At 41.9% G+C, this 25,111-nt stretch overlaps 1 protein-coding gene across 1 annotated transcript in view; it reads left to right on the forward strand.

Moving 5' to 3' along the window:
- The first annotated feature begins 2,788 nt into the window (after positions 1–2,788).
- glra4a (glycine receptor, alpha 4a) overlaps positions 2,789–25,111 on the forward strand; it is a 49,276-nt gene continuing 26,953 nt past the window's right edge. Inside the window, exon 1 of the mRNA XM_085433576.1 lies at positions 2,789–3,183. Coding sequence (XP_085289702.1) covers positions 3,116–3,183 — 68 coding nt within the window. The 5' untranslated portion in view covers positions 2,789–3,115. The remainder of the gene's footprint in view (positions 3,184–25,111) is intronic.

The raw sequence follows: 25,111 nt of genomic DNA on the forward strand, positions 1-25,111 counted from the left end.
CAGCTTCTGTTCTGTTACAGCTAATGTATATCATCTACTAAACACAGTAGATGTTAACTTTTACTTCAACCCCTGGGCTCTGGATTTGCAGAAGACAGGAATGTTAGCATTTAGCATCATTTCCACATTCACTACATTTCCCCTTTGATCTTTCAGCTAGAGGGAGGTTTAAGGCCTTGTCACTTTTATCTTTAAACTTGACAACAAATCTACCTTCCTCTTTAAACTTTATCATTTTTCCTAATTTCCCAAGAACCCCCCACTTTAACTACTATTCTCTGATCTGTCTCTTTTATGTTGTTTTACTAGACTTTTTTTTTTTAATACAGCCACCCTTTCCCTCTTTGCTGGAAAGGCCAAAAGAGCTTCTATTAAACAACTTTTAGATGTTACCATATCAGCCAGTGTCTTGTACAAAGACACTAAATATCCAAAGCAACTTCTGCCTTCACATCTCTGACCTCTTTAACTTCAGCCTTCTTTCCCTTCCTTTGTTTTTGTGCCCACACGCTCTTCCTGAATTCTTTCCTCTTGTGCCTCTTTTCCAGTCAGCTCCACTTGTTTTGATAGATGGTGTGACCCATGTTATTTTATTAGTTTATATGTCATTTTCCGAGTCCTTCCTGTGTAATTCCTTGTCTCTGCAATGTGTTACATACCCATAAGTCTGCTAGGGTCCAACTGGGCCAGAAAAATGTTAAACTTATCAGATGTTGATGGTAAAGTCTCATCTACAGAGCCTTTACATAATAATGTACTAAATACAAATGCACGCTTCAGGTAGGTGAAAGCACTGTTACAAGAATGACGCCTTGGCTGTTGTTTCTACAGCTGTGTGTTTCAGCGTCTGCAGCAGGGTTTAATCGCCGCTTTCCTTTTAGACCACCTTCTGGATAATCCCTTTGTTTTCTTGTTTTAATTTTTCTCAGACTTTACGTGGGCTTACCTGTTATATCTTTTGACTTCTTTTAAAGTTCTGAATGTGTGACCCGCTCGCTCATAGAAAAGACCAAAGCCAAACTCAAAAACAGAATTTGAATGAGCCGATGTAAATTCATAAGCCCACTGGAATGTGAAGCTAAAGAGGCTTGTGATTTTTCACTCCTTTTTAAGAAAGAGAAACCTAACGCATCTTTAATACAGTTGTTCATTGAAATGGGACCAAGTAATTGAATATGGCGAAGGTTAATCTGCTGTATTTTCACATATAAAGACAAGTAATGGTTCTGCCTGCTTAGAACATATTAGAGCTGCTGAGTGGAATAAACCAGGAAAGATGACTGACAATAAAACAGACAACTGTGCTGCTGCCCTGTAATTTCTAATATTCAGAGGAGCTAATGGACACTGAGACTGGCTCTGCTTTCTTTCTTTTGCCAGTACATGGGGATGCATTCAATGACCTGATGCAGTAACACTGTCTACCGTAGTAGACAGGGTTCCATCTAGTTCAAGCCACAAATATATTGATCTTTTTTCCAAAGAAGATAGGGCACTTGCTAACCACAGCAACATCCCTGCAAAAGCTCCACTTTGGTGATGTTTCCATGTGGAAAATCACTCTTGTTACAATATTGCCAGGATTAAAGGGCGCAAAGGTGGTGGCAGGTTTACCTCGGTCATTTGGTTGATAACAATATTGTATTTTGGTTCAATGAAGCTCCTTAAAAAAAAAAACTGGTGAACAACATTTGCTTTGCCCATACTGCAGCTTCCAGGGCTTAAAAATGAAGCTAATACTGAAGTGCCAAAAACTGCCGCTCCTCCAATGGCTACTTTATGAATGGGTCCAAAAGCGAGTCACTACCTGTAGACCCCCATGTTAAAATGCCCATTCCACAGCTTTGTACAAAATGTGGCTTTGTTTTCAAAGAATCATTTACTCAAAAAGCAACAACTATAAATGGCTGTTTTGTTCTTTTTCTTCTTTCAAATTTACCTTTTCATTTGTCCATGTGGTACAAACCCTTAAAGAAGCTTTTTGATCCATTTCATGTGAGTGACATTTTAGTCTGCTAGTAGTAATTAGCAGGTTTATCTGTGGGTATGCATCTCCTGGGTATAATAATAATAATAATAATAATAATAATAATAATAATAATAATAATAATAATAATAATAATAATCCTTTTTTAAAATAACAGCCCAGATTTTTTTTTGTTTGAACTGAAATAAATAAGACTTATGTAATTTAGTTGGGTTTTTTTTTCTTCTAAATTAGTGATTAGAAACCAGCTTTGTCCAGAAGTGCTAACATTCTGCATGCTGATTGGTCGGCTAAGGATTTACAGGTCACGCTCCCTTGACAGCAATAGTTTACCAATGATAACTAGATGTTGTAAGTGTAATTAAACCACGGCACCTAATTAGATTTGTGCATAGAAAGCTGCTGGCTGTGATGGTCAAAGGTGATTGCTATCAGGGGACTGTTGCTGGAAATTACCTGCTGATACTTGCAGGAAAACAAAATGGTGAATGGCATAAAACAGCTTGTGGCGCTGTGGATAATACTTGAAGAAAGCTATTTTATTGCGCTAGAAATCTTAAATAATAACAATTTAAAAACGAACTTTCACATTTTACTTACACGTTTTTGAGTGTTTTAGTCCAAACTGGTCATCAGCTAGCGTCTAATTAGGTCATCATCGGAGGCCTCACTCCCTTCATTCTAATTAAGGATAATTACACCAGAGGCAGCCGTCAAAACAAAAGCTACTGTTCCTTTAAATCTTCACTCCTTTCAAATGTTTTGGAGCGAGGGAGGGAAATACAGTGAAAAGGAGACGAAACCACATTGTCAAGGAAAAGGAGAGAGGAAAAAAGAGACCCACGCGTAAACCGACACTCCCCTTGAACACATGCACCAGCGCACTGACAGTCTGACCAGTGTCGTCCAGCCGCCTGAAGCACAGCGCCCGCTGTTTGCATGTGTTCACCCCCCCTTGGACTTGGTGGGAGGGGGGAGAAGTTTACCCAAAGACCAGCCTGGATCACTGAGAGAGACGATGCCTTTTTCCTCCACACCGGTCTCACGATTCTTCAGTGGATTTGCTGATTCCAACAATTAACCTTGCAAGTTATTCATCGGGAGTGGGGCGAGATTTCGAGCCAGAGGATGCTCCCACAGGTCATTCGGATACTGTATGTCTTGTCTTTCTGCTTTTTCCAAGGAGTCTTTATCAGGTGAGGGAGCAATCTGCTATTCTCTCAGTGTTTGTGCGAGTTATTTTCTCTCTCATCAACTGCTTCGCATAAACTTTTTTTTTTTTTAAACCATTTTAATCGACGCTACTGGCTGTAAGACATCTGTCATTTGTTTACTTATTTAAAAGACTTTATTAGAAATTAACATCTAAACGTTTTAAATGCTGGTTGGAAGGGGGAATGGAAGACTGGTACATACCAGCAAGAAACCAATTAATTAATTAATTAATTAAAAAAACTAGACCTGCTGTTTACGCACAGAACAAAAAGATGCCGCTAACTATGAAGTAACCACGGAGTCACTAAACCCTGTTTGCCCAGAGGTGTCAGACTACCTGTGGAATTCCCGGTTGCATTGAAAGGTTGAGTGATGGCTTTTGTGGGTCGTTTAAATCGCTACATTAATACTCCAGTGTAGGATAATCGTGGTCGTTGTGCTGAACAGTTTAACGGGAGCCAGTGATTACAAAGCTTGCTGGGGTTATAAAAACTAATAAAGCTGCTGCATACTGAACATTTGGATGCATGTTTGAAAATGGGAGCTGGGAGTGGAGTATATTGTTTCTGTGCTTAGTTTATTCACTACTGCAGGAAATATCATTCATTGTGGGTTCTAGAACACATTTTATTTCCAACCATCATTCTTTCACTCAGTCCATCTAACAATAACCAAGCTCCTCTGTCTTCTTCTTTCCATGTCACCTTCCTCTCGTCCTCCCTCAACCTCTCTCCCTCCTCTTGGTGGCAAAAAGTTTTATTTGCAGTGAACACTTTTCTTATTTCATGCCCTGCCACCCTCAGGTGTGAGCGGAAGGGAATTAAGATCTGCATAATCCCAGAGCGGAACAGAGCAGTGACTCCGTGAACCCAGGGGCGAGGAGAGCAGCTCTTAGCCTGGAGAGCAGTCAACTGACAGCACCTCCTCTGACAAATTATATGCTCTCCTACCAGTCATTCTGCTAGCCACGTAGGGAGGGAGTGGGAGGGAGGCATGAAGGAAAAGGAAGGGATTAAGGTGTAAAAGACAGGCAGAATCAGATGGAGTCAATGGACATGTTGGGGGAATGATGGAAGATGAAAATGGGAATGGAGCAACCTGGGATGGGGAGAAATGGGAACAAGAAATTGAAAGAGTGATTCATTTAGCTGGAGGTGGTGTGAAGATTAGCAAAGTGGAGAATGAGGCTGGTAGATGGAGAGAAATGGTTCAGATAGGAGAAACGAGATGGAGAAAGAGGGGGAGGTGTATGTTAGGTGGGAAGTGCTGTAAGAGATTTGGGGGAAAAATGTCATGTGAAATAGTGCTCATCAAGCAGGATGGACATATGTTTTGGACTGGGTGTTTGTCAACAAGAGGAAATGCGAAACGGGAACGAAGGGTGTAATAACCAAGTTCTTATCATACTCTGAGGGTTGGGAGATGGTTATGTGTTGACGTGTGTATGTAGAAAGAGGCGATGTTGTGTCTCTTTAACTTGAATGACAACCTGGAACAAAACCTGACACGTTCTCTTTTCCTGAAGCTTTTCTGCCATCCACTTCCTTTCTTTGTGTGGTATCCCAACAATTTCTGACCCTGCTAGAGGAAACTTAAAAATGCTAAGTTTTAATTGCAAAGTTGTTGATTTATGTTAATTTAAGCATCTTTAAAACTTGCACTCACAGAACTGAAACATGACAAACATAAAGATAAGCATGGTGCTTTGCTGCAAGTCGTATTTTAAGTCCGCAGCACTTAAACAACTAACTTATACATAACTTCTAAACTTTTGGCTTTTGGATATTTTCTTTTGCATTTTATCGCACTACTGCAAGAGAAACACCAGCTGGCTGGATTATATTAGCTGTTTCCCTTGCTATGGTTCGTGCTTGCTCACCGTTACAGTTTACTGGACACTTTAACAGAACAGTGCCACTGTAAATGTTCTTGCTAACACCTTATTGCCAACACCTTTTAAAATATTAGCTGTGAAAAATATTGTGTGCATTTGCAGAACAGGGTTTCCTGAACTTGATTTAAAATAACTGTTTAAATAAAGTAAAGCTGGATCAGAAAATGTGAAAACAGCTAAAGAAATTAGCTTTGGCTTAGTCATGAGTTTTTGTTTTAGTCATACTGCCTCTTTTTTTTTTTTTTTTTTAGAACGCACATTATAATGGGGAGCTATGAAAGTGGACCAATTATGTTTTCATTTTTTTCTGTTATAGTCTTAAAGTTGATAATATTCACTTAAACACGGCCAAGTGTCAGATAAAATTGAAGCAATCCACGTGAGCCTAAAGCTCAGGCTTCACTTTTTGTTTTTCTCTATTAATGACTCTATATGATTTTCATAAGAGTGATTGTCTCTAATAAGGTACTCCAGGCACACAGGTCTGCTGCGAGTATGGAAGCCACACCCAACTGCTGTTCAAACTTCCTGTTTATAAGCGGCATCCTATCAGAAGTAAGTTAGGTCAAAGAGAGGCTGGCCTTGAAAGCAAAGGAGCCAAAATGGCTTGTTTCAGACAGCAGATGAATTGAGAGGCTGCAACATGGCTCAGCATGAGGTTTAAAAAAAAACTGAGTTATGCGAAGCTACTCTAGCCAAATCCAAGAATTAAAAAAATAATAATTAGCTGCAAATTAGCAAAAGAGGTCCACATTACAACAGAGAACTTCTGCCACCGTCACCTCTGACTAACACCATTTGATGTGTTGTCTGAATGGGACTTTCCACATGGTAGAACTTGAATTTTTCTCTTTGGGGTGTTCAGTGAAAAACGAGTTGGTTGTTGATACTGTAATAAAAAAAATAGCCAAACTATCACACATGAAGTCTTCACCATGTGAACATCACATCAGAGGAAATTGTGCAAATATGTCCCTGACCTCTGGTCATCTGACATGTGTACTGGGAAATTGCAAGAGAAGAGTAGTGGATTGCATGAAGTGAAGGGCAGAGGATTGCACACCAAGGATCTCTGCTGTCCTTGCCTGCAGTCAGCTAGAGATCATGAGTCAGAGCTTAAAAAATATCAGAGAGTAAGTCTTCTCAGATGGAGCTGGGCACTTGCGAGCCTGATTAGAGTGTGAGTGAGTGAGTGTGTGTGCACGCACAGGCAGGCATACGTGAGAGCATGGTAGTTCAAGAGGAGGCATGGGATCTTTCCCTCTTAACTGTAATGCATTAATTGGAGTAGATAAAGACTTAACATGACCCCAAACCTCAACTTGAGAAAATAGGTCAGCCATAAACATTAAACGTTATATGAGTGACATATTTGGAGATAAACATGATCAAAAATTCTGCAACCCAGTTAGAGACATAAAAGAAGTTATTTTTACTTTTTAGATTCTTCACTGCATTGCTGGCACGTTCGGTTTCTCATATTTAGTTTATAAATTGAGGAGTAGTTTTAATGCAGTGTCACTGCATTTGCAAGGAAAATCTAACTTAAAATTTTGAACGCTTTAAAAAAAGATTTGTGTCTCAGTGACTAACTGGCCTAATTAAAACATTGTATTGAAATGATGTGTACACCACTGAGATACTTCTAGTGTTACTGCAGTTATAATAACAGAATAAGTCTGAACTAGGAGTGATGTCACTGTAGAGTTGAGCATGTTCCAGTAGTGAAGTTGGAAAATCGAGAAAAAACAGGATTTGTTTTGCTCCTTAGCAAGGTTTATGTTCACTGCCGCCATCTTGGATTGTTAATCTGGGGTTGGCCAGGCAGCTCCGAATTTCAGATTTGGAAATCCGACTTGAGGGGGCGTTCCAGTTGGAAATTCTGACTTCTACCTTAAACTGGAATGTGCTTTAGCTGAATACATCTACTGGAAGATATTGACCAGCTTAGGATTGTCCTTCAAATATTTGTGATGGGGGAAGTGACTGGAAAAGGGTTACTGTGTGGAGGTAAGCATGGACGACACAGAGCTCTCAGTTCTCACTACTCCTTTATTCCTCTCCAACATCAACTGAACACATCACGCCACAAAACACAGCAACACACTTCCTCAACACGGGTGTGAGTGGAGCCCTCTAGTGATCCACCACACATGCCCCCCCCCGAACACCCAGCAGAACTAGTCCAGGACCCGGGGTTTAAGCAAACAGCTGGAACGGCTGAACCAGGGGGGTGGGGAACTGACAGAGGAAGACCCAGCTCGGGAGCGAGGCTGGCACTGGCGGTCAGAAAAAGCTGCAGATAACTCGGGCTCCGTTGATTGTGGGACGCTCCTGGGGGAAAAAACAGAACCCATCAGCCCGGTGGCAGGTGGGTGGCTGCGGCAAGTGGCCTGGGCCGGGACCACTTGATCATCTTGCATAACATGTGCAGGCTTAAGTCTGTCAACAGAGACAACCTCCTGCCGACCACCAAAGTCCAAAATGAAATGTTTTTTGCCCTGTTTAAGAACCCTGTATGGCCCGTCATATGGTGGATGGAGGTAATGTCAGCATGGGGACCGAAACGCGAAACCCACGTTGACAAAAATACTCTGGCCACTGTCACCGCTGTCGTGGATGCCAGGGGTACCGCCTCCGGCCACCTGGTCGTGCAGTCCACCACAGTCAAAAGGTGCGTGAAACCCTGTGACTGCGGCAAGGGACCAACCAGGTCCACATGAACGTAATCGAAACGCCTACCGGGGACGCGGAAAGGTTCGAGGGGTGCCTGCGTATGCCTGTGGATTTTCGAGCGTTGGCATGGGATACAAGCCCAGTCTTTCACCGTTTTGAGAAGGCCCGGCCAAACAAACCTGGCCCTGACCAGCTTGACCGAGGCCCGGACGCCGGGATGAGAGAGGGCATGCACCGAGTCAAAAACATAACGATGCCATGAAAGGGGAACCACCGGGCGGGGGCGGCCGGTGGAAACATCGCAAAGCAGGTGCGGACCGCCGTCCCACACAGGGGTGTCCTCCAGCATAAGGTCAGTTTTCGTTGACTGAAGGGCAAGGACGTCCGGGTCAGCACGTTGCCCAGCGGCCATGGCAGCGTAGTCGACGCTGACATACATCGGAGAAACCAACATGTGATTGGACTTACCAGCCACATGCTGAATGTCTGTGGTAAATTCTGAAATAGCCGCCAACTGGCGCTGCTGGCGTGCGCTCCATGGGTCAGAGACCTTGGACATGGCAAACTTCAAAGGTTTGTGGTCAACGTACGCAGTAAAGTTGCAACCCTCAAGGAAAAAACGAAAATGTCGTGTCGCGAGGTGCAGGGCCAGCAACTCCCTGTCGAAAACACTGTACTTGCGTTCGGCATCCCGGAGCGTACGACTGAAGAAGGCGAGCGGTTGCCAGAGACCTGAAACCCACTGTTCCAGCACAGCACCCACTGCCACGTCGGACGCGTCGGTGGTCAACGCGATCGCCGCTGACGGAAACGGGTGGGCCAGCAGGGCGGCATCAGCCAGCGCAGACTTGGCTGCGGAAAACACCTGGACGCATTCCGGCAGCCAGTCAACAGGATCTTTGGCTGTTTTACCTTTTAAGGCAGCATAGAGCGGCTGTAGCAGGTGGGCAGCTCTGGGGAGAAAGCGGTTGTAAAAATTGATCATCCCCAAGAACTCCTGCAACACTTCAACCGACATGGGACGCGGAAAAGTCGAAACGGCCTGGACTCTGTCGGGCAACGGAACCACACCTTCAGCGGAAATGCGGTGCCCGAGGAAATCCAGAACAGGCAACCCAAACTGGCACTTGGAAGCGTTGATGATCAGGCCGTGCGCTGCCAAACACTGGAAAATCTGGCGCAGATGGGACTCGTGCTGGCTCGCTGAGCAGCTGGCCACCAATATATCATCCAGGTAAACAAAAACGAATGGCAGGCCAAAGTTCCCTGCTAGTCTGTCGGCAGTGGTAGGGGGAAGGTGGGTCTTCTGGGAGCCGGAGTCCACGAGAAAACGTCTCCCAGAGCGCGAGTCCTCTATGAAGAGCAGCCTTTCTGTATTGCCAGCGGTCGCGGCTGCTACGGTGCACTGGCGGGTCCGTTACCCTGGGCCGTGAAAGCGTAAGGCGGCAGGCAGCGATGCGCTCTGGACTCCCCCGTCATCCGGCATGAGCAACGGCAACATGTTCTCCATGAGCTCGAGAGCAGTACTGCCACTCAAGTCTGACAGGGTGAGGAGCTTTTTGGCTCGTTCAGCGTTGGAGAGGGCATAGCGCCGAAGAAGCAGCTCTTTAAGGGCGGCGTATTCCCCTTGGGCGGGTGGGTCCCAGAGGAGAGTCATCGCGCGACGGGCAAACTGAGCCTCCACGTGCACGAACCACGACGGGGGATCGTGGAGCTAAAAGTCCGTCAGTTGCAACGTAGCTGCAGCAGGAGGCGGGGGACCGGCGGCCGCTGATGCATCCATAGCGGAGTCTGTGTTATCCTCGGTCTGTAGCTTGCTCGAGTCATGGGTCACCAATGTGGAGGTAAGCATGGACGACACAGAGCTCTCCGTTCTCACTCCTTCTTTATTCCTCTCCAACATCAACTGAACACATCGCGCCACAAAACACAGCAACACACTTCCTCAACACGGGTGTGAGTGGAGCCCTCTAGTGGTCCGCCACAACTGTACTATTACAAATTGAAAAGTTGCTGTTCTTAAGGCTTGTGAGACAAGCATTTTAAAGATGTATATCAAAATCTATGCGATATACAGTCCAAGGGGATCAGTTTTGGCCAGTGAGCTGATCTAATGGCACGTCAGCTTTTTTTTTAACCTTATGTCAAATTTCATGAAAATGGTTTGTAGAAAAGTTAAGATGCAGGAATCGATGTCTTTTTGGAATAAAATGTCTGCCATAACAGTGCTAATTGACATTTAGCAAGCTTGATGTTTCTTTTGAAGCCCGTTCTAAAACAACTGCTAAAGAACAGAAAAAGGATTTCTTTATAGTAAGTTCACTGGAAAGAAGTAAATACGATTTTTAGCCAATACAGACTTCAAAAGCTCGGTTTCTGGGCGAGGACAAAATCTTTCTGTGATAGCTTTTAATTAAATTCTGATGGTCCTCCCAGCTGGTACAGAAGTATCTGCAACAGCAAAGCAATATCTGGAGGCTAGTAAACAGCAGAGAGAAGAGGACTGCAAAGATTGTGTGCCTTCACTTTAAACATTTTGCAGCCCACAAGGAGTTGTCCAAAACACTTGCATGGGGAAAATCCCGGTGAGAAAATGCCTGGCACTTCCATCAGAGAAAACTTTTCCATGCATTTTTTTAAACCCTTTGAAAATTAAACTTCACATGTGACGTGTGTAGCGGGGTTTTAAAAGACGGCTGCACATGGCAAGACAAAGAAACAAATCGGTAGGGTCTAACAGTGATTTCACCTTGAGTTAGACTTTAACAAACACTTTTGGGGTTTTCTCATTCTTTCCAAAAACACAGAAAATCCCCACATGCTTGGCTGATACACAGATTAGAGCAGCAAGGAGTACTGGCAAAAGGAAGTGTGAAAGGAGAACAGATGGGATGTTTATGTGAGTTAATGACGAAAAAATGAGAGCCAAGCTGGATACAAGAGGCGAGCAGACTGTTTGCTCTCCACAGCCACCACCGCCATGAGCAGTAGAGGCATGCTTATCAATGAAATATTAACCCAATAGACAAAAAAGTCCTCAAAAGATAAACAAAGAGTTCATGTTTTTGCACTTGTAATCTTCAGATTCCAATGAGGATATCATAAAAGTTAAGTATGGCTTGGACTACATCTGTTTCTGTGTGGACAATGTAACAACTTGGAAACGATTCCGTGTGTTCCCTAATAATCCACCCTGGATGACACACGGAGTTCAACAACTTATTAGAACAAGGAACAACGCTTTCAAATCCGGGGACTAGGAGGCATACAGTGCTGCCAGGGCCAACCTGAGAAGAGGCATCAAGACTGCCAAGCAGCAGCACAGGAGGCGTATCGAGGCCAGGTTTGAGAACAACACAAACCCAAGGCAGGTCTGGGAGGGCATCAGGGCTATCACGGACTACAAAAGAAGAACACCATCACCCTCAGCCGACAATTCTACTCTGGCTGAGGATCTAAATCTCTTTTATGCCCGTTTTGATAGGGAGAACACCGACCCTGTCCTGTCCCCTCTCCCCTCAACCGACCCTGCTCCAGTCCTGAGCACTCATGAGCTGAGGCGTGTGTTCCGGAGCATTAACACCAGGAAGGCGGCCGGGCCAGATGGAGTGCTGGGCCGGGTGCTAAAAGACTGTGCTGCGGACCTGGCGGACGTCTTCACCTCTATATATAACACCTCGCTGTCCTGTTCACTGGTACCATCCTGTTTCAAAGCAGCAACCATCGTTCCCATCCCAAAACAGTCAAATGTCACATGTCTGAACGATTTCAGACCTGTGGCACTCACCCCCATTCCCGCCAAATGCCTGGAGAGACTGGTCATTAAACACATCAGAGCTGCTTTTCCACCATCCCTGGACTCGCACCAGTTTGCATACAGGGAGAACCGGTCAACCGAGGATGCGATCGCCACAGTGCTGCACACATTACTGAAGCACTTGGAACACAGGAACACCTATGCACGGCTCCTCTTTGTAGACTACAGCTCGGCTTTTAATACCATCCGGCCATACAAACTCCGTCCCAAACTCCACCAACTGGGACTTAACTCCTCTCTGTGCAACTGGATTGTGGACTTCCTCACTAACCGTAGACAGAGTGTCAGAGTGGGTAAGAACACCTCTTCCACCCTTGTGGTCAACACCGGTGCCCCTCAGGGGTGTGTTCTGAGCCCTCTGCTATACACTCTCTTCACCCATGACTGTATTTCCTCCTGCGCGTCCAATCTCATTGTTAAGTTTGCAGATGACACTACAGTGCTCGGACTTATATCCAACAACGATGAGACAAACTATAGGACAGAGGTGCAACAACTAGAGTCATGGTGCCACGACAATAACTTGGTCTTAAACACCAAAAAGACCAAGGAGATCATTGTAGATTTCCGGAAGAGGGGTCATAACAACCATCTGCCTCTCTTCATTGGCAGTGAGGCGGTGGAGAGGGTGAGCAGTTTTAAATTCTTGGGGGTAACTGTGACCGAGGACCTGTCCTGGGGCAACCATATCACCTCAGTTGCACGGAAGGCCCAACAGCGCCTCTACTACCTGAGGAGACTGCGGAGCGCACACATTCCCAGATCTCTGATGTTGAACTTCTACAACTGTGCCATCAGCAGCGTTCTGACGTATGGATTTCTAGTGTGGTTCCCCAGCTGCACCAAGGCCGATCAGCAAGCACTCCAGCGGGTGGTGAAAGAAGCTGGCAGAATTATTGGAACAAGTCTGCCAGAGATCAGTAATATCTTCCCCACTCGCTGTCTGAGGAGGGTGCACAGTATCCTGCGGGACCAACATCACCCTGCGCGCCACCTTTTCCATCTGCTGCCCTCAGGGAGAAGGTACAGGTCTATACAGGCCAGAACATCCAGACTGGCCAACAGCCTGTATCCACAGGCTGTGAGGCTCCTGAACTCTCTGCCCCCCTCTCACGGACAATAACCATATCCAACTTCTTAATAGCAATGAACTGGTCTGCATTGGTGCATCATATCTTTATTCTCTTCCCCCTCCTGCCCCCCCCCCCCTCTTTCTTAAATAGATAACTATCATATCTGATATCATATCTCACAGTACAATAATATTGAATGGGTGCATTGTTGTATTTTGTCATGTTTCTCAGGTCTTTGTCTGAATTTCTACGAACATTATTGCTAAGGATTGTCTTATTGCATTGGAGTCACACTGGGTTAAATATGTACACTTGGGTTTTAAGGGGTATTTATTATTTTCTTCTTTTTTGGGTTGTATGGAAGCCCCAAACGCAATTTCATTGTTCTTGACAATGACAATAAATAAATACTACTTTACCAAGGAAAGGGGAAAAAACATATTTTTTTCTGCACATTCTCAGTTTTTAATAACTCTGTGCAGCTGGAAAAAGGCAAAATGAACATCTATCTTCTATTTAAGTGCAGCTTTTAATAAAAGGGTAGCACACAGTCACACCCTTGTCAAGGAGGCACTGTCTGACATAGATCTACCCATTTCTTCAGTGGGCATTAGATTTGTATTTGGATGTATGGTGGAGGTGACAGTTCAGTGATGGTCTCTAGCAGCTGGCCTGTTCCTTCACTGGTCAACTGACACCTCAGGCTGAGAGATGTGACTGATTATTTGACATATGTTTCAGTTAAACCACATATAACCTTTCCCTTTTTTAGTTAAATCAAAAGTGTGTAATGGCCTCATTTGACAGATTGGAATAGTTTTCAGGTGCTGGTGGATGAAAACAGTGTTTTTGTCCTCAGGGATTTTATATGGGCAAATATGCCAGTTACAAAATCCAACCATGAGTTAAATGGCTACGATCATTCATATCATAAACCAGTTTTGTATTCAGGATGTGAACTGGGTCTCTGCCTGTCTTTTCCTGTCCACACTAAACCATGTATTTTTGACATGCCTCTGCCGCCAGCTGAAATCAAAACCCCAAGCCACTGAATAATAAATGCATCATGAAGCGTAACTGATGCGCATCAGCTCAGGGTAAACTTTTAATCTTTAAAGATATGTAGCCAGCTAATGCTAAGCTGAAAGAGCATTAAATGCAACATTGTCCACTGGTTATGGAGGGAACCTCCAAAAACCTTTCAGACGTGCATCAATATTTTTATGTAGCCTCTGCAGTTTTCCTCAGGTAATGGAGAACTTTTTAGCATCTTTCTTTCTTTTGAGTAAACAAACCAAAACTTCATGTTCATCTCCTGATGCAATCCCTTCATTATTAATTTAAGTAGAGCTGTCCATCAGTCGTGGGCTAAGATGAAAAACTGCACGGTTTAAGTTGAAGTAGTTCCCTTCTCTGCGTTAACCCCTAAAGTAGCCAAGAATTGCAAAAGGTAATTAAGCCAACTTAATCGATACCCTCATTCCTTATGTGGGTCTTCTCACAAACCCACATAAACAAATGTTTTATTTCCTTTATTTGTTTTGTTTTATTTTATTTTTTTAAGTTTCTGCCGATCAGGAAACTCTTCAGATCTACATATACAGTTTCTATCTGGCAATTGTTTTAGTTTATAGAGTAACAGCAGTATTTCATAATCTATTTCATGTTTGTTTTTTTTCCTTTTGCTTTTTTTTTTAGGTTTAATATGTAATTTTACATACAGATATGTTTTCGCTGACAGTTGTTTGCCAAAATGTACCGGAGGCCGTGCAATATTCTAGAAATGAGCCTGTTTATAAAGCAACTACCTGTCCAAAGATGGTATCTGCAAATAATAGTTTTATGGGTCGTCTTCTTTGTATATAGTTTTGTTTGTTTGTTTTTTATTCTCTGAATCATTTATTGATATTAAAACCTGTAGATGATGGCATCCTTAAAACTGTATGCTTAACTACTTGCCTTCTATAATTCTTCAACTCACTAACTTACATTCTACGCAGCACCCCGACTCTTTTAGATTATGTTGTGCTTTAAAATGTTGTAAATTGTGCTCCATTCACTGCTTGCTTAAATAATTCAGTGCAAGAACTTGTTTGATTTGTATACCTGAGTAAAGCTCTATACCATAGTCTTTGTGTCAAATCTTACTTGTTCTTGATTCTAACAATGGCCTGGCTTCACAGTCAAACTGCTAGTGTCGCAGTTCTTTATTTTAGTTTTGGTTGCAGAAGGCAGCCAGCCAGCTGAGGTGGAGGCGCGGTAGGTGTGAAGGTTTCAGGTGGCTTCATCAGGGTTATAAAACCACAGGTGTGTTCTGCAAATACATGTTGCTGCATCTTTCCAGCCAAAACAATCCAGCATACAATCTAACTCTCTCCAGTGTCTGGATAAGAAAATGTGACACAGTGGTAAGGTAATGCAATAAAGGGGAGCTCTCCACTCTTCTTCTCTAGCTCTAGCAAATTAAAAATACCCACTTATTGACTAGGAGAGCACTTTGGCTCTGAGGTTCACCATTGTAGGTCATTATGCTCTCTACAATTAGAATCATGAAGTGGGGAACCATTATGAAACCCTCCATCATGTCATTACATCTGACCAGATGGGCCTTGCTGATTAAACTTCACTTTGAGAGTGAGGGGGGAAAAGTGTGGTCTCAGAAAGCAAGACCTCATAATACGCTGCTGGCCAAAAGAAGAAGTGGCCAGTGGAGTCAAGCTGAAGAGCTGCTTTGTAATTGAATCCGAAAGTCATTAACCGAGCCATTTAGAGTGACCATGCTATAATCAATCATTAATTACATAGGGCTGTGTCAGCTTTGTCAGACAAATATTGCAGGCTACAGCTACAGCTAGCTAACAGTCGAACAGCAGCATACCACAATGTATTAATCATTTTGCTTGTTTGTTTTTTTTTTTTCCTTTTTTTAACTTGTCTAACTTGTGCTCTGATTTTATGCATTATGTATGTACAGTAGATCAGCGGTCCCCAACCTTTTTTTATGCCCGGTTTATGCCCGACAATATTTTCATGGACCGGCCTTTAAGATAAGATAAGATAAGATAGAACTTTATTAATCCCTCGGGTGGGTTCCTCTGGGAAATTCGACTTCCAAAAAAAGCACAGCAACGACCGAAGTTACAGTTACAGAACTGTTTTTTATATATATATATATATATATATATATATATACATACACACACACACACACACACACACACACACACACACACACACATATATATATATATATATATATATATATATATATATATATATATATATATATATATATATATATATATATACAGAGACAAATATAAATAAAATATACAAAGGGGATAAATAGAATAAATAGGAATAAAAAATAAAAATACAAGTGAATTGCACATTTCAAGTATTGAGTCTATTGCACTGTTGACTATTTACAAAAAGTATTGCACAAGGTATTGTACAGTGAGGTGAAGAGGCACTACAGCTTAGTTGTTCCCCCCTCCTTTGTCCTCCTGTTTCCCCTCCCTCTCCCCTCCAGAGAGGAGTTAAACAGTCTGATGGCGTGTGGGACAAAGGAGTTTTTAAGTCTGTTAGTTCTTGTCTTTGGGAGAAGCAACCTGTCACTGAACAGACTCTTCTGGTTGTTTATGGCCGTGTGCAGAGGATGCCCAGCATTGTTCATAATGTCCATCAGTTTCTTTAATGTCCTTTTCTCTGCCACTGTCACCAGAGTGTCCAGCTTCATGCCGACCACAGAGCTAGCCCTCCTGATCAGTTTCTCCAGCCTGGATGAGTCCCTTTAAGGTGTCGCGGAAAAATACAACAAAATAAAACTAGTACCGGTACCGAAAAAAAGAAAATTTATTCATAACACACGTGAAAAGACCCAGGAAAACCGAGTAAACGATAACAAAATAACGCTGAAAACCAATAAAAACCCTGAAAACCACACATTTCACACCTGAGCCTCAGCTCTGGCGGCCCGGAACCAAACGACTCACGGACCGGTACCGGTCCGAGGCCCGGGGGTTGGGGACCGCTGCAGTAGATGATAAGGATCATGTTGAGAAATGTTGTTTGAAGACTTTGGAACTTATTTTTTTGGGAGTGGGGGTTGTTTGGTGTTTTGGTAACTATGAGATACAGTCTTCTCCCAAAACATGGCACCATAGTTTTCACTAGGTGTGTGTGTGTGTGTGTGTGTGTGTGTGTGTGTGTGTGTGTGTGTGTGTGTGTGTGTGACTCACTCACTCACTGGCTACATTATTTAGGTACATCTTGCTAGTACCCGGTTGAAAGCCCCTTTTGCCTTCAGTAGTGCCTTAGTTCTTCAATTAGGTAAATGCCATACTGACATGATGGCATTTAGTGACTGTTTGCATGTGACTCTCCTGTTCCATCACATCCCAGAGGTGCTCTGAGTTAAGATCTGATGACAGTGGGGCATCTAAAGAGATGCTTTTCTTCATACTTTGGTTGTATTGAGTGGTTATTTGAGTTACTGTTGCCTTCCTCTCAGCTGAAGGCAGTGTGGTCATTCTCCTCTGACAACACGAGGTACTTTGGCACATTTTGGCCTTGTCATTGGCTTAGTGAGAGTAAAAGTTAGGAAGCATAACTGTGCGATGTTGGTAATTAATAAGGTTAAACAAAAACTACACCCGGGTTTCAAGCAGAATTCCTAATGTTGATTTGGGAAGCTGAATACAAGGACTGTGTTTTCTTGCAGCACAAACCAGATTTAATCTTTATTGTGTACAAGAAGAAACTTTTGGCGGATCCCTTATTTCCCAAGGGGATCCACATGTTTGATTTTACACAAATGTTGCAGTGGAGTCCCTTCCTCATGCAACCCGCCCATTCATTCAGACAGGGACCAGCACTAAGAGTAGACTAGATGCTGGGTTTGCGTCTCCGCCTGTTTTTGACCAGGAAATGCAAAAACTACCATACCATGGAACCCCTAATATCCATACCAGCATGTATGTTTACACAATGTTTTAATCGTAGCCTTTCAGTAGTTCGTAGCAAACCCAGTTTTACCAAATAAAGTCAAAACAGCATAAAAAGTATTGTCCTCCTACATTTTACTACACCCTAAGTCACATACAATCAGTAAAGGAGAATCTGTCAGGTGGTAAAGGTGGTTGAGAAAGATTAAAGCTGTATTTGTCAGATAACCCAGGGTAAGGGAGTCTCTCCTCTTCAGCAGCATTAAATAAGGGAAGTTCACTTGCAAAGTCCTATATAAGGGCCCTATATAATTCTCCTATACACTCAAAGAATTACTGTGTGTTAAGGCTTACTTTTGCTCTCACATGGTAAGAATCAAATTACAAGAAATGACGGTTTCATCTGGTGAGGAAAAAGCTTCCTGAGATGCTTTGATCTCAGTAGGTTTTCTGCCTTTGCTGTAACCGATCCAATAGGGTCTTCAACCATCAGTTAAATAGCTCCATATTGATGGTTGGACTTACTGTATGTGTCCATTATGTGACACTTTGTGATGTAAGTGGCCCATTTACCCTACGTGGCCTTCATGTGACTCTCTTCAACAGAGTAGAAAGCTGCTTCAAGGGTAAAGCAACATTGTTCATATACCTCCACAAATCTGCCTTGCTAGCGGACTTTTTTTTCTCTCCACACACACTGATGAGATGACTAGTTGTCCTTGACAGGAGGAGTAGAGTATTAAACTGTAATGGTATCACAGAGTGCTTAAGTTTAAAAAAGAAATCTTTGCTGAGGAGAGCACAACAGTGTGAGCTTTTGGAAGGTGTTTGTGTTAATCCCAAGGATATTCTGTGTTATGTTGGCGCGCTGTTTCATGGTTGCTCCTTGGAAAGAATGAATTTAAAAGAATCTGTTTTCTCAAAGTAATTGTTGTCTGAGGTCTACAGTAAAAGTAAAGAATGGAAAAGTTTAGATTATCTTCTAGGTCTTTAGAATCTTATTTATTTATTGTAATTATTATTGCACTTATTTAATCAGAGGGGAAAAGGTCTGTCTTTATAGATTCAAAGCAAACAAAAGAATAGATACGAGCAATTCATGCTGCAATTTATACCATGTCTTTTTCAGTAACTGCTTATTTCTCCAAAAATGATGTGAAACCCAGTTCTTGCAGTTCGGCAGCATGCGTCCTACAGAAAGTCACCTGGCCTACCTGAATTTGAGACATGTCCCCTACTTAAAGAGGCCCTGAATTGCATGTCAGCTGAAATCTGTGGGAGACATTTAGCTTAAATCTAAAGCGAGAGCGTTTAAAAACACAGTTTTAGCCTTTGACATTTTGTGTGCAGTATATTTCAAATGGATGCACAAATTTAGGGCGCAACAGTGGTGTTGATGGTGCATCAAATTCAGTGGCCTCCGAATTGACTCGTGCATGGTTATTTTGCCTTTCTTTGCTAACCTCGTTACGTGAAAGCAGTAAAGCAGAAACCCTTGTTTAATCTCTAAATCAAAGAAATGTCTAGTGTTACAAAATATTACCAGCATATCACATTTAAGACTGTCAAAAAAGTATAGACAGTCTTTGAGTCCATTAGATCCCAGCCTGAGCCTCTAATTCTTCCTCATTTTGTTGATTCAATCGATTGCCTGGGGGACATTTGTCTTCCCCAGAAAGGAGAGACATTTAAGTTTGTTTGCTGCAATCATGTTAGTGGGTCCATAGATGTCCCATGTCTAACATTGAAATGGGACAACTATAATATTCATTGCTTGAATTAGTTAAATTACATTTAAATATTAATTTTTAAGCCCTTGATCATGAATTGGATAAGTGGAAGCGAGGAAGGGTGGATGGGTAAGTTTAGACGTTTCCTATAGTTAAAATGTGTTTTACTACCAACATTTCTGAGATCAGCTTCTTGAAATTTGTTTACGCAGATTGACTATGCCTTATTTTCATAGCCCATGTTGCCATCTTTAAAGTCACTTTTGAAAGTTGGTCTTTATGATTTTCATCATCTCTCTGTTAGTGATGTTCAAACTGTCATTTCAAGGTAAGCCAGCTAATATTTCAAAAGCCTTGGTGATCATAACGGCATACAACTTCCCAGTGAGATTCTGTAAAAAATTACTTTTAACATCACAATGTTAAGGAGAATAGTTTTTGATTATGTTTGTATGGTTCTCTTGGAGGGCACTGCTTAGATGACTGGCTTTATGCTCAAAAGATGTGCTTTTGCCATGATTTTCTTTTTTTACCTGGTGACACACACTCTTTTTAGTTATGCAGGACCGTGCTTTGTTCATGGTTATCTCAGTCCACACACTCACCTCTGAGCTTGCGAACCATCCATAACGGTGCTGGAGACACATCTCTCTATCATACTGAGCAGACATCATGTGAGCTGAACAGATTCGTTCTCACCTTGCCTCCTGACCACTGAGATTCCTTCCAGTTTTATTCATTTTTTTAATGTCCCTAAAAGCAACATTGTCTCCTCAAATAGTGTGCTACATGGTGTGGTTCCCTGTGTATGAGAAGATGCGTCACATAAAGGCTGTTAATTAACATCAAAAGGCTTTCACTTTTCTTACCTTTTTCTTACCTTTGTTGTTTGCTTCTCTCTCACACAGTGGAATAATTAAATCCACCTGATAGGAAGACATAAAAAAGCACAACAGTGTATGTCAAACAGGATTAGTTCATAGTCTGTCTGAACGTGTTTTTCTTTAACAGGCTGAAGGATTACCATAGCCATATGCCTTTGTTCTTTGGAAAAAGCTGCTAGACATGCAATGCTTGTCCAGCACCCCAAGAGGCTCTTGTGAATAAGACATCACCGGAAAAAGTGCACAAAGCAAATGGAGCAGTGCCTGAGTTGTCTCTTGGACTCGAGCCTCTGAGGAAATCTCACAGAGCCAGACTTTGCCTCTCTTGAGGGTTTTACAAATCTGTGAGAAAGAAGACACGAGGACTTTTCTATCTACCCTTGGCTTTGTACCATCTCATGTTTACTGAGGCATAATCAGTGATTTTAAAAATTGCAACATGAAAATTGTAGCCTGCAGTCAAAGTCTCAGCTATTGCTGTGGGAGGGCTGGAGACTATACCAGCTTTTATAGCACCAGAGGCAGGGAACACCCTAGGTGTTGATGTGAGAGAAAAGGAGTTATGTTTGCAAAAAATATATAAGATTACCAGAAAATAGTGTTTCATGAAATAAATATTATCTTGGGGGGGATATCTCATTGTATAGCTAATCTTTGCAGACTGTTATAATCAATTTTACACTTTAATGGGCAAAAATAATTATGGGCTGCTTAAATATTCCAGGCTAAAAAAGTTGGTAAAAAGACTAAAAACTAACTTTTCTTTCATCGATGTGAAATTATACATTATCAGCACAGGTAAAACGACAAACTGATATCACAAAGCATTGCAAGGCTGCTCTCTATACGAGTGTGATTCAGAAAATCCCTGGTAGACCCAGTTCCACGGTGTCTTTGTCATGACGTTGCTTCCAGCCAGCAGCTTGATCAAGCGAAACAGGCCAGCGGCTATGCCTACAACTTCCTTTCTCTTCAGTGTCCTGTCCAATATATGGGTCATGCAGAGTGCAGTTACTGTCTTTGTGTGCGTTTCTGTGGGAAGATTTTTCTGTATGACAGTCTGCTCTACCTTCTAAAACCTCACTTTATTATACAGATTGACAGCAAAGCCACCAGCTTTTAGGCTTTTCTTTAAAAGCGCAGGTGGACCATGACCAAGGCCAAGTGCACACTGACTCACACACTGTCCCTTAGCTTTCTTATGTCTTTCTTGTTTTTTGCAATAACCGCTCTAGTTCCTAAGTTAAAATAGGAGGGCCACCGCACTGTACTTCCCCCCACAAAGAGTGACCTTTGAGAGATAATAATGAAATGATAATGAAACAGTAGTCAGAACTGTGAAAAAGCTTTAGTGCGCAATGTAGTGTAGGGAGGGAAACGCCATTACATCATCATCTTGATGTGGCTAGCAAATAGCTAATAAAAGAAAAGATCATAACTGGAAAAGGAAATAAGGATAACAGGAAAAAGAAGCATCAATGCGCGCTTTCCATATTCATACAGGTGCAGGGAGCAAATGGAAGACATTTATCATAACAGAAGAGTCTACAACGTGTAATTACGTGTTCAGCTTACATAGTTTGACAGTAGTCTACTTCTGTAAGAAATGAACTGGAGAGGTTTCTCTGTTGCGTTGAGATCTGAGTTGAGTCGCTGCAGTGATGCAGACACCAGCAGTGAAGAGACGCACTTCAAATTCCTTCATTATGTTATGCAATTACCGTGCCCATTTGGCTACATAGAAAAATGCTTTCCCAACTTGCTAATTATTGCATTTTGTTGCCTTGAATGTAAGACATGGTGAAGATGGAGATAAACACAGTGCTTTGATCATGGCTTTTATCCTGCATTTGAACACAATCATTCAACTATAAGAAGTTTCATAATAACAATATGAATTTCAATGTAACATGTAGCAAATTATGTTTATGACTCTGATCCAGTTGCAGTCTGAAAATGAAGCCATGGTATGTTTCAAGTCCCCAGGCACACATCAAGGCAAATCTTTTGCAGTCGGTATCGTTCCTTCTTTGTATCAGAAATCCTGCTAGCTCTGTTTCACAGAGACTGACAGGAGGCGATCCATGCTGATATCAGATTGTAGACGTGAAGAAGGTGGCCTGAATACAAAGTAGCTTGAAGAGACATCTGGGAAGATGGGTAGGTCTGAGGAGGCTTTGTGTTAGATTCGTCTCTCTTGGGTGGGCCAAGTCAGTCCCTGGTTGATCGCAGGAATTGCCATTTTAACTTCTACTGTTGGAGACCTTTAGTTTGTTGATTAGGCTTTGGCCAGAGCCAACAGGAGGTACACAATCAGCAAGTTCAATGCCTTTGGTAAATTTGAAAGATGCCTTATGGAGTACCTTATATAAATGTTCTGGGTTCCCAAGTTTTTAATAGCAAGACTATATTCTGAAATCTACTCAAAAAAGAAAGAGAAACTTTTGCTAGATAATGTATGTGGGAGGAACAATTCATTCTGCCATGACATTTTGACAGCAGATGTTGCAATTAGGAGTTGGAGAGAGAGTAGATTCAGATTTAACGCAGTGTTATTCTCACAGATAAACGCATTATGTCATGAAGAATAGGATAATATATTTCCCACAGCTATAAATTTAAAGTCACTAGACAAGAATACATTAGAGAACTGAAGATTAGTAAAGGGTGTATGAGAACAGCCTGGCTGTTAGTTAGAGTTCACTGAAGTAGCAATGTGAATCTGTCATCAAACCACAGCTCATTGTGTCCTTGTCATTACTGTGGCAAAAGCAAGTCTGTAAACATGTATTTATTGGTAATGACCCTGTCTGCTCTTGATGCACTATATATATGTCGTTGCATTTAAAACTGGTGTTTATCACTTTCTAATCCAGTAAAATAATAGAGTACATTGTATTATCAAAATGTAAAAATACATGGATTAGTATTGTTCTTTTGTCCAGACCCGCTCCATACACACTGAAGATTATTTCAACCAAAAATTACAGTGTGAAATTTCCACAAATTCGTAGTTCAGGCCTTTTGGAGTTAAACATACTTTATCCCTTTCTCTCTTTGATGACATCCACCCTTCCATTGAGACCATTTCTGATGAGCAGTAGATGGATCCACCGGAGAGCCAGATGCATCTCTCGGGTCCTGAGTCAAGTCTTTGCTGGATTTCTGTGTTTTGTTTTTTTAACCTATTTCTTAAAGGCATCTTGCATTAAAACACAAGTGTGAGATCCCGGTGATGGCCCGATTAAGTGACAAATCATCTGCTGTAGGATGCTCTGTCGGTACCTGTGTTTTCATACTCAAGGTGTTACAGGATGGCAGTGGTCATGTCATTGAAGATAAATGTGCATCCAAATCCCATTCCCCAATGTGCCTATTGATCAAAAAGCAACAGCAGTAGCCATAGGCCATCTCATACAGTGGTGTAAAGACAAGGGCTACACAGGCCATTAAAAACAAAAAATGGCATGTCATTGTATTTCCATGAAGCACACCATTTTGATAAGATGCCTGTCACAAGCTTGAATGATTTCTGTGGTTTGGTTGGCCTGATAGAAAGTTCTGTCAATTATCTAAGAGGTATTAGATCAATACATGAGGCTCAAGTAAATGTCAAGGACAAGTTGGCAAGTAGGAAATTAGAGCAATGTGGCAACAGGCAGAGAAAGCAATTTTCTTCTGTTTCCCATTATGCTAATGGGACTAGAAACTTAGCATTTCCATGTACTATATGAACATCTAATGGCCTTGATATCCCCCAGTGCTTCCTGGTTGGAAACCAGTGAACATCCATACTGTGAAAAGATGTGCTTTTCTGCGTCTTTCTAATGAAAAAGTAATTAACAAAATATGTTTGAACTCCATTGGAAGACCCTCATCCCATCTGATTTGGTGCAATTTTTATCTGTTATATGAAATATAAACTGATTGTTATTAAGTTAAATAAAAATTGAACAAATATGTTCAAAGTAGTATTTTTATGTGATAATTAGCTGCTTCGTTATCTGTCCTTGAAATTAGTGGGCAGCTTTCTATATCTCCTGAGGCATGGAGGCTATACGTCGTGAGAAAAAGAGGAATCAGTGAATTTTGCAGCTGTTGGTCTCTTGCTGACCTAGCCTCCCTTCCCCCTCACCCTACCCAGTCCAGTTATGTCCTTATAGATTTGAACTCTATGTAATATATAGAGAACGACAGCTCAAGCCTCTTTTATTTTACTGGATGTGCTGATGTCCGTTATAACTAAAGGATACACCGCACTATAAATGCCTAGCATTTGTCAAGTTATGTAGCTAATCTTTTTGCTTGACCTGCTTGACCTGCAACAGCAGCAGATTCCTATAAATTATATTTGCACTTTATAAACATCTTATGGATTAAATCCAGTTCCAACATTCAAAGCTAGTGCAGCAATGATTGTGCTTTTAATGCTGAGAGCTGAAATGTTAAGAGTGCAAGAGTGTGATTATCACAATAAGCTCTTCAAATTTAAAAAGCTTATACAATAACACAAAAGATCAATTTCTGATCCAAAGCCGTTAAACAAACAGCATTGTCCTGTTGTATCTAAACCAAATTAAACACTCATAAAAATTTGTTTAGCAACCACTATTGTGGAAACTAATGGGGTTCCTTATATAGAAATAAATCAATTAATATAAAATGTTTTCTTGTATAGCTTGTTTGTTTGTTTGTTTTTTTAAAAAAAGATAATAATTTGGATTAAAATAAGTTTTCAAGTTTTTTTTTTTTTCACCAATTTTTAATTAGTAATTAGGTGGCGAGTATCATCATATTCCAAAAACACAACATGACAGTGGTGAAGCTAAACCAGAGCAAGTTGTGAGGAATTGGCCATACAGCTCTGGTAAGCGAAGAGAAGCTGATGC

Source organism: Copadichromis virginalis, linkage group LG2 (genome assembly GCF_057382275.1).
Source record: "Copadichromis virginalis isolate Kocher_CV1m ecotype Utaka linkage group LG2, C_Virginalis_male_GT1.1, whole genome shotgun sequence".
NCBI classification, from domain to species: Eukaryota; Metazoa; Chordata; class Actinopteri; order Cichliformes; family Cichlidae; genus Copadichromis; species Copadichromis virginalis.